Here is a 16558-nt window from a genome sequence, read left to right on the forward strand (position 1 = left end):
AAAGTGTGTATTGTGCACCACAAGAGGATAAGGGACAATTTTTCTGCATTTCTGAAAACATTTTCTTAGAACAATCTCTCAGATTCTGTTCTGCACAGGCGGTCATTGATTTACCACAGTTCATTTTAGTGACTGTTCAAAGTTACAACAGCACTGAAAAAAGTGATTTATGACTGTTTTTCACAGTTACGACCATTGCAGCATCCCCATGATCATGTGATCAAAATTCAGACGCTTGGCAACTGGTTCATATTTATGACCGTTGGTTGTGTCCCAAAGATCATGTGATCCCCTTTTGTGACCTTCTGACAAGCAGAGTCAATGAGAAAGCCAGATTCACTTAACAACCGGGTTGCTAACTTATCGGCTGCAGTGATTCACTGAACAACTTTGGCAAGAAAGGTCATAAAATGAGGCAAACCCCACTTAACAAATGTCTCACTTAACAACAGAAAGTTTGGGCTCAATTGTGGACATAAATTGAGGATTACATGTAAAATATTTCAAATGCCAGGATAAAACTTAGATAGGATCTGACAGGAAACATGAATTATCCCAGATTTCAAACGAATGCACGGGTACAAGCACAACTGAGCCCAAAATTTCCATTGCCAAGCAATTGAGTTTTGAATCATTTTGCGGCCATTTTTGCCAGATGTTAAATGCATCACTGCAGTTATTAAGTGAATCACATGGTTGTTAAGTGAATCTGGCTCACCCCTCTCCCCCATTGACTTTGCTTGTCGGATGACGACCAGGAAGGTTGCAAAAGCTGGTCACATGATCTCGGGATAGTGCAATTGTCATAAATATGTTCCAGTTGCCAAGAGTTTGAATTTTAATCACATGACCATGAGGATGCTGCAAAGGTCCTAAGTGTGAAAAATGGTCGTAAATCACATTTTTCAGTATCGCCACTTCGAATGGCCACTAAGTGGATGGTTGTAAGTCAAGGACTACCTGTAATAGCTCATCAGTGACGTAGATATGGGATAAGTGATGGAACCACATGTACCTCAGTGTTGCCACATAAACACTGTCCTCTATAGACAAAAAGGGGAGAATTTGCATCCTGATGCACATTTTCTCACTTTGATGTTAGAAGCTGATGCCTATGTACATGAGTACAAAAATGTGTACATCTAGGAATGTAATGTGCCAATGGAAAGAAGTTCGTGTTCTTTCATACCAAGCAAAAGTGCAAAGAGAATTCCATTATATCTAGCCTTTATTCTGTGGCCTTTCCTCTATATTTTGTCAAATTCTATTAGAGCAGGGGTGTCAAACTCAAGGGTGCTTAGATCTGGCCCATGAGGCCGCCCTGGAAACAATGAAGGATCAGCCCATGGTGCCTCTGCCAGTGAAAACAGAGCTCGAGAGGGCTGCGCATGGCCCTCCCAGGCTCTGTTTTCAGCTGCGACATCCTCCGGTATTCTTTTGCCAGCAAAAACAGAACTCGGGGAGGCCGCACACGGCCCGCCCAGGATCCGTTTTCAGCTGTGACAGCCTCCTGTGACAGCAGTTGTTAATAACAGTGCTTTAGTCCACTGTACTACAGGTTCCTCAGTCCATTGTACTACAGGCTCCTCTAGTCCAACTTCTAGTCCCTGCTCAGGCAGGAGACTCTACACCATTTCAGACAACTGGTTGACCAATCTCTTCGTAAAAACCTACAGTGCTAGAGCACCCAAAACTTCTGGAGGCAATTCGTTCTGCTGATTAATTTTTCTAACTGTCAAACTGTCCTCAACTTACAACAGTTCATTTAGTGACTGTTTAAATGTACAAAGGTACTGAAAAAAGTGACTTATGACTGTTTTTCACACTTATGACCGTTGCAGCCTCCCTATGGTCACGTGACCAAAATTCAGACGCTTGGCAACTGACTCATATTTATGACCGGTGCAGTGTCCTAGGGTCATGTGATCACCTTTTGCGAACTTCTGACAAACAAAGTCAATTGAGGAAGCCAGATTCACTTAACGACTGGATTACTAACTTAACAACTGCAATGGCAAGAAAGGTTATAAAATGGAGCAAAACTCACTTAATACATGTCTCACTTAGCAACAAAAATTTTGGGTTCAATTGTGGTAATAAATTGAAGACTACCTGTAACATTTCCCCCCTCTAGATATTCCTCTATTGGAAACCCCAGGGATCTTCCTCCTTTTAACATAGCTGGAGAGGATTGTGGTTCAGTAGCACCATTTCTGGTTACCTTGTTTTGAAGGAGAGGACTATGGAAACCATGAAAGGGGGGGTAGAGGGCCAACCTTTTTCTACCCCTACTTTATGGTTTACCTTTGTGCACAAGGTTAGCAGAACAGTTAAAGTAAACTCTAACTTAGTGCCATAACTGACCCAGACACAGTGAAGAGTTGACACGGTAAGAAGAGATTCTTATGATATTATATGCCTGAATTGTGACCTATTTTTCTCTTAATTTTTAGTTGTCATGGCTTCATGGAAGAAAGGACTTATTGTAACCACAATCCTCCTGATTTTTCTTGCCGCTATAATTACAATCATTTGGTTGAATTGTCGTTTGAAAGCAAAGGGTAAAACCTATCTTAAAAATCTTTAGTTCTTACTTGATTAGTGAATAGTACAGAAATCTTCTTCTGAACCTTTTTGGTTATTAGAATTCATGCTGCATTTCCCTTATTAACCTTAACAAAAGGAATAAAAGAAGACCACTTCCACCGACTTTAATTAATACTCTTTCTTTCTCCAAACTAAGTTTGTGCTTCGTTTGTCCTGCAGTAGTGCAGTTTTGTAGAAATTGCCTATTTAAAACTATATGATTAAGGGGATTTTTGATTGTCAGTGGAAAGGATATGTATGTTGCTGTTTGTAAAACTAATTTCTGATAATTGGTTCCCTACTGGTTATAGAGAATTCTTTTGTTTTGATCCTCCAGCATATTTTTACAAATGTTGTCTTGTAAGATTTTTTCATACCTGTCTCATTTACCATTTTACATGGCCCTACTTTACAAACTCTATTGTATTTTTTGATAGCTACGATGACAAATTATTCCTTAAGAAATTAGAAAAAACTAACATGGGTTTAAACTGAGAACCATATGCTTCCAGAGTTCTTTGTGGAGTGTTAGAGTAACAGTAACAATATGGGAAGTACTTTTCCTCCATGTTCATTTGTTTATACAACTGCCTTTCTGTTTATGTACTGCAACATAGTAATTTATTGTTTTTCCCCCCCTTATCAAGCAGAAAACATTTCTACGGAGTTAGCTGTGTAAGTTGGAATTCAAATTGTTATTGATGATATATGTATATCAATGATGATGAGGAGGAGGAAGAGGAGGAGGGGGTGGGAGGAGGATATCATCCATTCAGTCGTGTCAGATTTTTGGCAATTCTATGGGCCAGGTCTCTCCACCTCTTGCACTACTTCTTTGAGTTTTTCTGTGCTTCTGGTGTCAGCTTTGATAGTGTCCAGCAATTGTGTTCTTTGGCGGCCTGGTTTCCTTTTACCGCTAACTCTTCCAAACATAATTGCTTTCTGCACATATATCTACAGGTAGCAATAAATAAATTCCTAATGCTGTTCTGTAGGAACGCTCTCATTGATCTGCCCAAATGGATGCAACAAATAATTTAATTGATTAGTTAAATTATATTAATGTTTTGAGAGCATTAGGAAAGTTTCTACTATGGAAGAGTGGGAGAAGTAGAAATATAGAATTAAGAATATTTGGTAAAAAAGGAAAAACAGAGTCAGACATTTTCCCAATTAATTGTATAGGTATTCCTCCCCAGGAAAAAGGTGAAGAGGTGAGGAATATCACAGACGGCTAGAAAAGTATGAGGAAGAAACCTCAATAGTTGCCTTCTGCTAAATGGGTGTTTTGTGAGGGGGCATGTCAGCCATTTTGTGGAAGAGCCTATAACATGATTGTAATGCTCCCGAATAGATTCACTAGTTCAGAAAGGTTGCTTATATGGCAGGAATCCCCAAGTCCCAGGCTGTGGATCAGTACTGGTCCACGGCCTGTTGGGAACTGGGCTGCGGAAGCAGTGAGCATGCGCATGAAGCTTCCACTGCCACTGATGTCTTTGCTGCCGGAAAGGTTGGGGACGGCTGCTCTATGGCATCAGAAGGGTACACAACTATATTTCTGAGACCTTGGATAATCCTGTGTGTAATTTGTAATGCAAGTGCCTCTTTATTTCCCTTCTTCTCTTTCATTTTAGATCCAAAAGAGCAACAAATTCAGTGGATGGGAAACTGACAACAGGACATAATAATGAAGGAGAATTCTATTATGGTAAGATTATTTACTTTCTTAATGCCCGTTATAGATTTCGGCACATCTTCACAGAAGCTATGAAATGCTGTCATCCATTGTGGAAATTGGCCTTTCTAACGTAATCTGCCCTGGCGACAAAGCAGAATAGCGATTTGGTCTGCACCAGAGAACATCTCCTTTCATGCCAGCTCCTGGTAGAAGACCTGCAGGACTTCTGTGGTTAGGCTTCCTGTCCTATGAGTGATCAAGCAAAGTGGGGAAAGAGGAACAGACTCAAGAGAACTGGCATCAAAGCTGCTCTCCTCCCCCACTTTTTTCTGGAAGTCACATCCTTTTAGTAAAGCTGCCCATGGTTTTACCAAATAATTTGCTTCCATTTCGTCTCATGCTAGCCATGGGTTGATAGAAAAATGAGAGCAATAGCATTTTGGCACAGAGAACTGTGACACTCCTGCAGCCCTGAAAATCATTGGCCAAGGACCAGAAAGGGGGACATGCCCACAGCAGCCACCACTGATGGCTATCACCCCAGGGCTTGGTCCACTTTAGATTGACCAGATACCACAGCTTGTGCTGGAAGAAGCTGATAAACACAACTGGAGCAGATGAACTCTCTTTCTTGGTATTCAATGTTGAAAATGTTGTTGGTGCCTCTCCTCTAAATTCACTTGGCGGGTCCTCTCCAATCTGCAATTAGCAGATCCTGCGGGAGAATCCTTTCTTTTGTAATGGCAATGTAATGGCAACATTGCCAAGATGACAATGACATTGATAATGGTCCAGTCTAGTCCTAAGATCATTAACCCCTTTGGCTCAGTGTAATAGTTGTGTTAATGTAACCAAACATGTGACAGTGATGGGGAATTACTGAGGGATGTATTTTTTTCAGGGGTAATTCCTTAGAGACTAATTGATAGTTATAGCTTAAAATAAAGAATGAGAATGATCAGAATCTGAAATGGGTAAAAACACTCATTCTCTCCCTGATGCGCCTTTTTGTCTTTCTATCTTCATTTTTGCCATTTAGGTTCAGGGTATAATGAAGATGGCGAAAAAAATCACATCAGTGCAAAAGAGGATAATAGAGGTAATATCTTTGGGTTTCCACATCAAATTTTAACTTTTTAGCCTAGTGTCTTTTTCTGCTTGTATTCACCTATGGGATACAACCCTTGGCAACAGGTTGTTTGTTTGTTTGTTTGTTTTTTGATGTTACCTTTATTTTACACTCAACCCATGCACAGTACATTCTTGAATTGCCTTTAGCTGTAATTTTGCTAAAGCCACACTTCCTTCCTTAAGCCAAGGCCACCTAGAGCAGTTTAGAGATGTGTAAAATGAGCCAAGCCTGGCTAACCATCCTTTTGCAGTGCGGTCAGGTAAAATAAACTAAACATTAAGGGGGAAATCATCCTAGAGGAAGTCTTTCTTTGTGGTCACCAGAATTGACACCAGCTTAATAGCATATAAATTCAGAATAACAGAGTTGGAAGGGACCTTGGAGGTCTTCTAGTCCAACCCTCTCTCAAACAGGAGACTCTATACTGGGGTGTCATATTCGATTACATTGAGGGCCACACCAGGGTGGTGTTTGATTGGGGGGGCGTGGCTGTGGCCAGAGTGGGTGTGGCCAGCTTGACATCACTCATGTCAGGGACTCCTGTGGCGGCGTGCGTGCTCTGCCAGCAAAAACGGGCTCCCAAACTCCGTTTTCAGTTGCGATGGCCTCCTGAAACCTTCGGCCAGGGAAACAGAGCTCGGGAGGGTCACAGACAGCCATTTTCTCTGGAAGAGGCACTGCTGGCTGGTCCTTCACTGTTTCTAGGGTGGCCCTGCAAGCCAGATCTAAGGACTCCGAGGGCCGGATTCAGCCTGTGGGCCTTGAGTTTGACACTCCTGCTGTATACCATTTCAGACAAGTGGTTGTCCTGTCTCTTCTTAAAAAATTCCAGTGTTGGACCACCCACAACTTCTGAAGGCAACCCATTCCACTGATTAATTGTTCTACCTGTCATGAAATTTCTCCTTAGTTCTAGGTTGCTTCTCTCCTTGATTAGTTTCCATCCATTGTTTTTTGTCCTGCCTTCTGGTGCTTTGGAAAACAGGTTAACCCTCTCTCCCTTGTGGCAGCCACTCAAATACTGGAACACTGCTATCATGTCTCCTCTAGTTCTTTTCACTAAATTAGACATACCCAATTCCTTCAACTGTTCTTCCTATATTTTAGCTTTCAGCCCCCTAACCATCTTTGTTGCTCTTTTCTGCACTCTTTCTAGAGTCTCAATATCTTTTTAATATTGTGGTGACCAAAACTGGATGCAGTATTCCAAATGTGGTCTTACTATGGCTTTATAAAGTGGTACTAATACTTCCCATGTTCTTGATTCTATCCCTCTGTTAACGCAACCTATAATCAGTCCATCAATTAATAATTTATAATCATTATAATATAGTCAATAAAGCCTATAATCAGGCAGGCAATTAATCAAGGGGAAAAAGAAAGATTTACAGGATTGAAATGAAGAAATAAAGGATAAAACTAGGAAAAAAAAGATATGTATGATATAAATACAAAATAAGCATTTAGATCACCCCCTTAATCATTGTAATATAGGTAGGTTTTTCCTGCATTATTACTATATTAATATTTTTGATGTGTTGGTTTGTTGGTTAGTTATATTTCTCCAAAAAAAAATATACAAAAGGAAGTGAACACACAAAGGTTGTGCTGATATGTTTTTTTCTTTCTTTCCATCAATCCATGGCTTAATGTGTTGCATGAAAACACCGTATCTTACTCTGCTGGTTTATACATCATACCAAGCCATAAGGTGTTTGCTGGAGGAAAATGCACATATTTAGTCATTTAAACAAATGCCAGCATTGTTTTTATAAAGTCAGTGGAATAAGATCAACTTGAACCAAAGGCAGGCATTAATGTGCAACTTCTCAGTTGTTTTGGAGTGCAACAGAAACAAAAGTTTTCTTATTCTGCTTTGGCAGGATCTGACATTGAGGATCCTGAAGTGGAATATACAGAAGTACAAGTATCAGTGCCTGACCCTTACCGAGGTAAGGAGGACGTCTTGGGACATAGTGTGTCCAGAACAGCTGTGAGATTGATGGGTAGTTCCCGGAATCATTTTTTTTCAGAAGCAGCAACAATTAGGTCTGGATAAACAGGAAGAAATACAGCCCCTGCTTCAAGAGCCAGCAGCTCTCTTCCTTCTAGCTTGTTTATTAATTAACAAACTGGCCTTTTATCCTGTTCATTGTGACAAGATGGGCCACCTGCACTGAATCGTTAGCCTGAAAAAGCTATCAAAGTTCAGTTCTGCCTTCAGCTTTCTGAAGAGCAGATTAAATCAAACCTTGAACAAATGGATCCTTTTAATTTCCTGCTCTTTCCTTCCAATGGCTGCCTCACAATTGGGTCTGAAAACTTCCTTTTTCTTCCAGAGCAGAGGGGTTTTGGGGGGAGGAGGGAAAAGAAATCAGACTATGGGGCACCAGCATGAGAAACAACTTCATAATTTTTCTCTTGATGCAACAAATCCGTTTTAGGTTGACTTCAGAAAACTAGTTGTATAAAAGTTACCTCACCAGAAGATGACTATGGGCAACTGAGGCTTGAATATGTCTCCCCAGCCTGGTGCCCCTTAGGGATCCAACATTCTAGCCATCAAGGCTGCCTAGTATGTCTGTGGATCACTTCACTATATCAGTCTTCCAGGGCTTGAGTTCTGCTCATCTATGGCATGATGTCTGTCTATGGAATTATTTCCCCCTATTGGCTAGCTTAGAGAGCAATACATATCCCCAGTTCATGCAAAACTATCCTTCAGGGCCTATATCTCCTGTCCTCCTGAAGCCTTTATTGGAGTATTTGCATCCTGCCATTCGTTCAATCACGGAGGCTCCAAAAGGCTTGTGTGATGTCCCCCAGTAGACAAACAAATGGATTTGTTTGAGCGGGAACATGCCCCATGCCCTGGCGAATGGGGAGTAGCGTAAGGGTGCTAAGGACCAATTTATTTGGAGCAAAAATGCCCCACCCCAATTAGTCAACCAAATGCCTTGTCATTTCTCCCAGCAGATTTGAAGACACATCTGGTAATGCCTTGAATCCAGAGTCTTAGGTATTAGCAACCTAGGAAAGATTGTGATTAGTTCATGTTAGTTTTTGAGTGCTTGTATATGTATGAACTTAGAAAGCGGGCCACACCTTAACGGAGCTTTTAGGGCCTCATAAGCAGGGATGATCTCATTTGATATTTTAAACAGAAATCCTTAAAAGGTTAAAAAAACCTCCCAAGCCGTCATGCCAGCACATTTCCTTTCTTCTACAAAACAAGACTGAATGTCTCACTTCCAGGTTTGCATAAGGTTCCAATTTTTTTTCCTTTCCTACGTGCAATCAGTTTGGTGCAGGCACTTAATAACGGCATCTTGGTTGTTATTAAAAATGTATCTTTGTATATGGCATTATTGAAAGCGTAGGATCCTCTCATAAAAAAATGATGAATGAGTGATGGATATGCTTTCCTGGATAAAAAATCGTTAGCCAATCGTTTTATGAAAGATTTGTAATGGGGAGGAAGATACAGAAGGAGCCATCTGGGTCACCTATTTTGTATTTTGATCAGAAGAATAATTTGCCAGAGAATTAATTGCCTGAATTAAAGATGTTGTTTATTAGACACATTCATAACAATTTTTCAGGGGGACAGAAAAAAATAGGAAGGTATAGAAATAAATTCTGTTCACATTTGCAAGAGATAACTGACATATCATTTCCACACAAGTGGTTTATAGCATTTTCTGGAGTCATCTGATCTTTATTCTGCCAAAATAACTGCAATGAGAACAGGCTGTATATTACTTCATCAGGGACTGAGTGATGCTATGAAGATGCTAGAAGCCAATGAAGTCACTGATGCAGAAATGACCTCTGCAGATTGAACCATGGTTCAGTGCCTTACCCATCTGGTTAGGGTCTAAACAAAATAGAGAAATTATGGCCTCCCTCAGCTATATTGGAAGCAGCTACATTGGTCAGCTTCCTAGCCACCACCTTTATAGTTTATTTTGACCCATTTGAAGATAGTTTCTACACTGATTCTACACTGGTTTTATTTTCTAGCTCCTGTAACGAATAATGAGACAGTTTATACTGAAATCAGAAAAACTATTAATGGTAAGTAAACAAATGGAAAACATTAGATATAAAAGTTAAGTACTATCTCTGCCTGGTACTTTTACACCTATTTTTTTAAAGAAAGAAGAAAACAAAAATAATAAATTCATAGATTGCAAACTCATACCAGACATAATGAATATTCTTGGAAAGAAGTCTCATGAAATTCTGTGGAATTTAAGTTCTGAATACATATCTACTTAGGATTATAGGAGAGCAACTAAGGCTTATAATTTTCCTGAGATTAAATCCTATTAATAGGATTTACTTCTGAGTAGTTATAAAGTCAAGAATTATTGTGCAGGCAGTTATTAAACTACTCATCAACATCATGCTGATGGTACATCTCAGTTTGTCCTTTAAGACATACCTGGTGTTATTCCTGTTACAATTATTTTGATCTGAATACATCTCTCTGAAGTTCCTTGTACGCAGTCGTTTAAGCTTGATGTCATCATAAATTGTGGTTTTAAAACTGTCGTTGCTTGTCACCCAAACGAAACGCCTGATTATTGCTTTCTATTCCTTATTTTTCTTCCCTTTTTAAATGATTGTAAATTGTCCTGTGGCGAGTTGGCTGTGGCGAGTTGTCCTGTGGTGAGCTGGTTGTGGAGAGTTGGCAGTGGAGAATTGGCCGCAGCGAGTTGTCCCATTCTACTCCAGAATGCCATGAATCTTGTCTTTTCAGAGTCTTGTGAAGGCTGGGCCACCCAAGTGATTATGTGCAATAGATAGGTGTCAGCTCTTAACAACCATACAGATAGTTTTTCTGCATGACAATTAGGGACAGATAGGTCCTTCAAATCTTCCAGCAGCGCATCCATCACCACTGTAAATAAATCTATCCATCCTTTCTGCTGGTTGTCCTCTTCTTCTCTTTCCTTCCACCTTTCCCAGCATTAGTTCCTTTTCCAGAGAGCTAGGTCTTTGCATAGTCCAAAGTAAGATAATTTGAGCCTGGTCATTTGTGCCCCAAACAAGAAATCTGAGTTGATTTCTTTGATACTTTAATTGTTTTCTCATGATTGTTCAGGTACACAGCTTATTTTTATCTAGGGATGAATGACAACCTTTCATTAATTTGCACAGGAAACAGTGCATGTCAATTTGTACATCTTTGGCAAATGTACAACTTTTTATCTTCCCAAATATGGGGTGGTAATCTCTACCTCTAGGTTAATCTTATAATCAATAATTTTATTCAGAGTGTTTTCTTTTCTTTTTTCATGTGAAAGCTTTTTAACCAGATTTAAGTTTAAACTTTTGGGGATGTTATGTTTTACTGAACTTTATCTTTTATAATTTTGGAAAAACTGATTTGGAAAAAATACATATACTAAAAAAGAAAAATCCTTAAATATAGAAATGAAAATATAGAAGGTTTTAAGGAATATGTGGATCTCTTGCTGACTGCTGTTTTCTATACTTGTATTTATGCTTCAGTCCTAAAGGTCTTGGAATAATACTCCAGGGAAGATGTTATCTTCCTAGCTCCTAGGAGAGGTATTTGTAACTCTTATGGGCTACCAATGTTGGTGGGAGAGAGGGGGAATAGATCAAAGAGCTGATATTTGGTGTACTGTGAAAGTAAAGGCCTTTTCAATCTATAAACATATAAACATGCCTAACTTGGAAGTAGAGTGGTATCAGCTAGGAGGTAACATCAATAAAATCAGTCCTCAATTTACCACCATAATTGAGCCCAGAATTAAGTTGACCTACCCAACATGGGAGCATGTGACTGCAGGAGGGGCACATCATGACCATTTACGACAGCCAGGGTGCAGGGGTGGGTTCTATTTACCTTTACTACCGGTTCGCAATGGGATTGCACGTGCCAAGCTTCTGCGCATGCGCAGATCACCTATGATGACATCTGGGGCAGTGGGCGGAGCCTCCCACCGGTTTTACTACCGGTTCTTGCAAACCAGTCCAAATCAGGGGCAACCCACCACTGCCAGGGTAACTTTGAACTGTTGTGAAATGCCTGGTCATTAAATGAGGAGTGCCTATAATGTTTCTATGCCCCAAAGGTGCTTTGTCCAAAAGGCAGCTGGGCTTTCTTGTTGAAACCAAAGAAGTCCAGTTGCCTTTTGGAAAAAAAAGCACCTTTGGAGGAACTATGACTTGGCTGATTGAGAATCTCAACAGACATTTCTTAGAATGCAAAATTTGATTTGCCTCAACTTGGCTTTGTTTAACTTTAAAGAATTATCGGTAGGAGGATTTTTCTTTCGCTTCCCGCCTCCTGACAGGGGCCTGATAAAATTCTACATTTCCTTTTTGCATCATCACCTAGGGTGAGGTATAGGTTGCTATATTTTATGCAACGATTCTCTTTCGGGAAAATTTATGCCAAAACAAATTTCACTACTTCATCAACCTAAATGAGCTTGTAAAGGGCATGTCTTGCTTCAAAACTTTTAAAATCAGTATTTCATTTGTTGTAAGGAAGAAAATTTGTTTAATCAATGTCACTTGATTAAAAATGTGATCTGGATTTGATTGGCGAGAAGCACCCCTTCATTTTATATTCCACCTTCTCTCTTGCACATATCCGGCTGCAACTTCAGTTATTTTTGGAAACGTAGTAAGAATGTATTGTTCTAATTACATCTGTTTTTCCTGTGAGATACACAGGAAAAGTGTTTCAAACAGATAAGCAGGACATCACACAACATTAAAAGCAGTTTGGAAGTTTATTATGTTACTTATTGAAACATAACTATGTTGACTTTAATTATGGAGATAGCTCATAATGGTATTTATATAAAAACACACATTCCGCCCATACAGGAGAATCAACAAAATAAAGAGGTGGGGAAATATCTTGGCCTATGAACTCCATTTAAAAGCTCCACTAGCTTCTGAGATTCTAAGAAACAGAGACTGTGACTTCTAGTCCTTCCTTAAGCATGAAAGCTGGAGGGATGACTTTGGGACAGTCACTCTCTCCAGGTATGTTCACTGCCTTGAGTTATTTGTAAAAATAATAAAGGGGAAAAAAGTGTGGCCTTCTGGACTAACAAATCTTCTGAAGTAACAATTTCCAGAGAATTCACAATTTTCAAGCAGCATGCTCAATGCCAGTGTCAACAGTGACATCTGGAAGCATTCCATTTCCATTTCACGGATAATTGGAAAATGTACTTATGTTATTTGCTAATTTCAATTAGGCCTTTCCATAGAAGAGAATTGTGCCTTTCCTCCAAGAAGTCTGGTGATCAATTGTAGGTGTAGCTCTCCTTCAGTACCTACCACAACCATAAGGTGGGCTCATTTGGTTTGAGAGATGGTGATTCATCTGAAGTCCCCCCCCCAATGAATTTCCATGGTTCAGATTGGATTTGAACTAGGGTCTCCTAGTACTAATTCAATACTGCATCTACTGCACCAAACAAACTCTCAACACTACACTGACAATAGCTTTATGGAGCTAAGTGAGAAGAGAGTTGGTTCCTATAGGAACACCATGACCAGAGAAAATGTCATGCTGTTACAATATTATCTATTGTGTTAAATAATTTTCTCTATCCAATAGCTTTCTTTACATTCTTTTCTCAGGCACAAACATAGTGCCAGGGTGCATTCCCCAAATGTTGCCATTGAATTTTAATTTTTAATGTAATGGAAGTGGGGAATTATAAAATGCATGGGGAATCATTGAGGAATTTTTTGTTTTAATTAAGCTGCCACTACATTTATTTTCATTTTTGTTTTGCCCATTTGACATCTACAGCCCAGATAATACAGCTCACTAAATTTCCTCTGTTGTGCACTTCACTCTATTTATGGAACTTTTCTTTCCCTCAACAGTGTGATAGAGATGAGTCTGTCATGTACGCGCTCTTTTGTTGTGCCTTGAATATTGCCCACTTGTATTTGAACATTTGTTATCATGGAAGGATATAATTGACTGTGAACGTTAGTTTGTTTAGGCATTATCCAAGTACGATCTATCTTTCATTCTCTCTTGACTTGCTGTTTGAAGACACTTATTTTATTTCCCGTTCTATTCTATTTAGTTGATGGTTATACTTTAAAGCTGCATACTACCTTGGACATATTCCTGTATTTAAAAAATCAGGGTACTCATTATTTTATAAACTTGATGGGCTCTTCATATTATAATGAAGAAAAGCACTGCTTACGTCTCTCCCAGTTCTTTTTAAATATGCACATCTAGAATGAGGATTATACTGTTTATGTCTTGCTATTTAATAGCCACAAAACCTTCTGGGTGTTGATATGGTAATTGAGTAACAGTACCTAGAAGCCAAAAGGAGAAAAAAATAAGCAAATCAATGATACCAACTGATGAGAATTTGAAGGAAAAAAATCAGAATGAAATCCATGGTTTGAACTATGATTCTTTTCCTTAGAATTGTAGACTTGGAGATAGCCACAAGGAACTGCAATGTTCAATGTTCAGGAAACCCCAACGAAACCCTCCTTGAGAGGTGGCTATGCACTAACTTCTTAAAAGCCTCTAGAGGTGGTTCCACTGTTATACAGGTCTTATCCAGAAAGTTTCTCCTGATATTTAAATAAAATTTAGTTTGCTGCAACTTATACCTTTTATTTCTGCTCCTAGTTTTCCATTGGCCATGGAAAATAGTTCAATGCCATGAACATGGCTACTATATCTCCTAAGTCTTTTCTTCAAACTGCTCATCCCAAGCGCCTTCTGTCTTCCTAGGGCTTGTCCTCAAGAATTTCTATCATCCATATTACTGTCCTCTGAAACCTGTCCAACTTGTCAATATCCTTTTGGAAATGTGCCCAGAATCACACACACACTACTCTGGGCATGGTCCCAACAGCATCAGATTGAAGGGAACAATGATATATTTGTGGCGCGGCAGCTGCCACAGTACCTGGATGAAGCTGTCTATCTAAATCCACTCCAGTCCGGCTTCAGGCCTGGGCACAGCACGGAAACGGCATTGGTCGCGTTGGTGGATGATCTCTGGAGGGCTCGGGATAGGGGTTGCTCCTCTATCCTGGTCCTATTAGATCTCTCAGCGGCTTTTGATACCATCGACCATGGTATCATGTTGCGCCGATTGGAGGGGTTGGGGGTGGGGGGCACCGTTTTGCGGTGGTTCTCCTCCTACCTCTCTGATCGGTCGCAATCTGTGTTGACAGGAGGGCAGCGGTCGACCCCGAGGTGCCTTGTTTGTGGGGTACCGCAAGGGTCGGTCCTCTCGCCCCTTCTGTTCAACATTTATGTAAAGCCGTTGAGTGAGATCATCCGTGGCTTCGGGGTGGAGTTCCATCAGTACGCTGATGACTCCCAGCTGTACATCTCCACCCCAGGTCACCCCAACGATCCCCTTGAAGTGATGTCCCAGTTCCTGGAGACCATGCGGACCTGGATGGGTAGAAACAGGCTCCGACTCAACCCTTCCAAGACCGAGTGGCTGTGGCTTCCAGCGTCCCGATATAACCAGCTGGTGCCATCGCTGGTTATTGGGGGCGAATCACTGGCCCCCACGGAGAGGGCTCACAACTTGGGCGTCCTCCTGGATGCACGGCTTTCTTTAGAAGAGCATATGACGGCCGTGGCCGGGGGGGGTTGTCACGAGTAAATGCCTTATTCTCAAATGGGGAAAATGTATATTCACAGGGTATCAGGGGTTAATTTATTCTTCTTTCTTAATGTATTCATATGTAACCACTCCCATCCATTACTCCGCCTCATTGATATAAAAGGGGACGTACGCACCTCCTACTTGCTTCTATCTACGATCATTCAGTGAATATAGAATGCCTACTGTAAATAAATAGTACTTTGTTTGAACACTTCGTTCCTGAATCATTTATTGAGTCTGATCCTCAAATTTATGCAACAGGGGTTTTATCTTTAAATTAATTATCTTTTTAAAAAATTGCTATAACTCTACCCTGCCCCAAGTTGTTTTAATCAACAAACTACACATTTGTGCTATGCGCTGGAAAAATGACTCAGGTTTTAGGCGTTAGGTTTTGTGTCGAGTCAGGAAGAGCTCAGCATAACATTGTGCCACCCACAACATTCTGTGGAAAAACAAATATTCTCAGCAGCACCAGGCATGAGAAAACCTTGTTGTATTTTGCAGAGCTCTAAAAACTTGTGCCAATTTCCTGCTTCCAAATTCCAGACTCATATAAGGATGCTCTTATATGAGTTGAGATTCTTCCTAGCAAATACCAGCCTTGTTTAGAATCCCATGAAAGTGCTAAACATCATTTTAAAATGAGATGTGGTGGCGCAGTGATTAGAATACAGTACTGTAGGCTACTTCTGCTGACTGCTGGCTGCAGTTTGGCAGTTCGAATCTCATCAGGCTCAAGGTTGACTCAGCCTTCCATCCTTCCGAGATGGGTAAAATGAGGACCCAGATTGTTGGGGGACAATAGGCTGACTCTGTAAACCGCTTAGAGAGGGCTGTAAAGCACTGTGAAGCTGTATATAAGTCTACGTGCTATTGGTATTGCTAAAAATACTAGGATTGGATATTTTGTCCGGAACTGGAAGAGTAGATGGACATAGCATCATAGTATTCATAAACTTCATATGTACTTTGCTCATTTCCTTATATATGTTTGGATTTGCATTTGGGCAAGAACCTTTATAGTGCTTTTATGTTGACTCAATCTTTAAAACTGAAATGCATTTGCCGAACAGTTGGCTATTCTACAGTACTTTTGTTAAAAGTGCAAGTCTAAACTAAATTCCTTTCTTTGGAACTCCTACATTATTTCCTTATGAAATAAATATTTGGAAATATAATACAGATAGGCTTCAACTAATGATCACAATGGAGTCCAAAATTTCTGTTGCTAAGCAAGACAGCTGTTAAAGGAAATTTCCCCGTTTTACAATCTTTCTTGTCACATTTGTTAAGTAATTACTACAGTTGTTACGTTAGTAACATGGTTGTTAAATGAATCTAATTTCCCCATTGACTTTGCTGGTCAGAATGTCACAAAAAGTTATCCCATGACCCCAGGATACTGCAACCGTCATAAATACATGCCAGTTGCTAAGCACCCAAATTTCAATCACATGACCATGGGGATGCTGTAATGGTCATAAGTGT

General features: G+C 40.1%; 1 protein-coding gene across 2 annotated transcripts in view; it reads left to right on the plus strand.

Annotated features, from left to right (window-relative positions):
• The window catches only part of PECAM1 (platelet and endothelial cell adhesion molecule 1), a 65081-nt gene that overhangs the window by 37590 nt on the left and 10933 nt on the right, over positions 1–16558 (plus strand). The window contains exons 9-14 of one of the 2 annotated variants that reach the window (XM_070937738.1): positions 2454–2561; positions 3234–3261; positions 4221–4294; positions 5304–5363; positions 7280–7348; positions 9420–9473. In XM_070937738.1, the coding sequence (XP_070793839.1) occupies positions 2454–2561; positions 3234–3261; positions 4221–4294; positions 5304–5363; positions 7280–7348; positions 9420–9473 (393 nt within the window). The remainder of the gene's footprint in view (positions 1–2453; positions 2562–3233; positions 3262–4220; positions 4295–5303; positions 5364–7279; positions 7349–9419; positions 9474–16558) is intronic. The other variant, XM_070937739.1, reaches the window with a different exon arrangement.

Source organism: Pituophis catenifer, unplaced genomic scaffold (genome assembly GCF_029215685.1).
Source record: "Pituophis catenifer annectens isolate HBS135680 unplaced genomic scaffold, rPitCat1.0.hap2 SCAF_2, whole genome shotgun sequence".
Taxonomy (NCBI): domain Eukaryota; kingdom Metazoa; phylum Chordata; class Lepidosauria; order Squamata; family Colubridae; genus Pituophis; species Pituophis catenifer.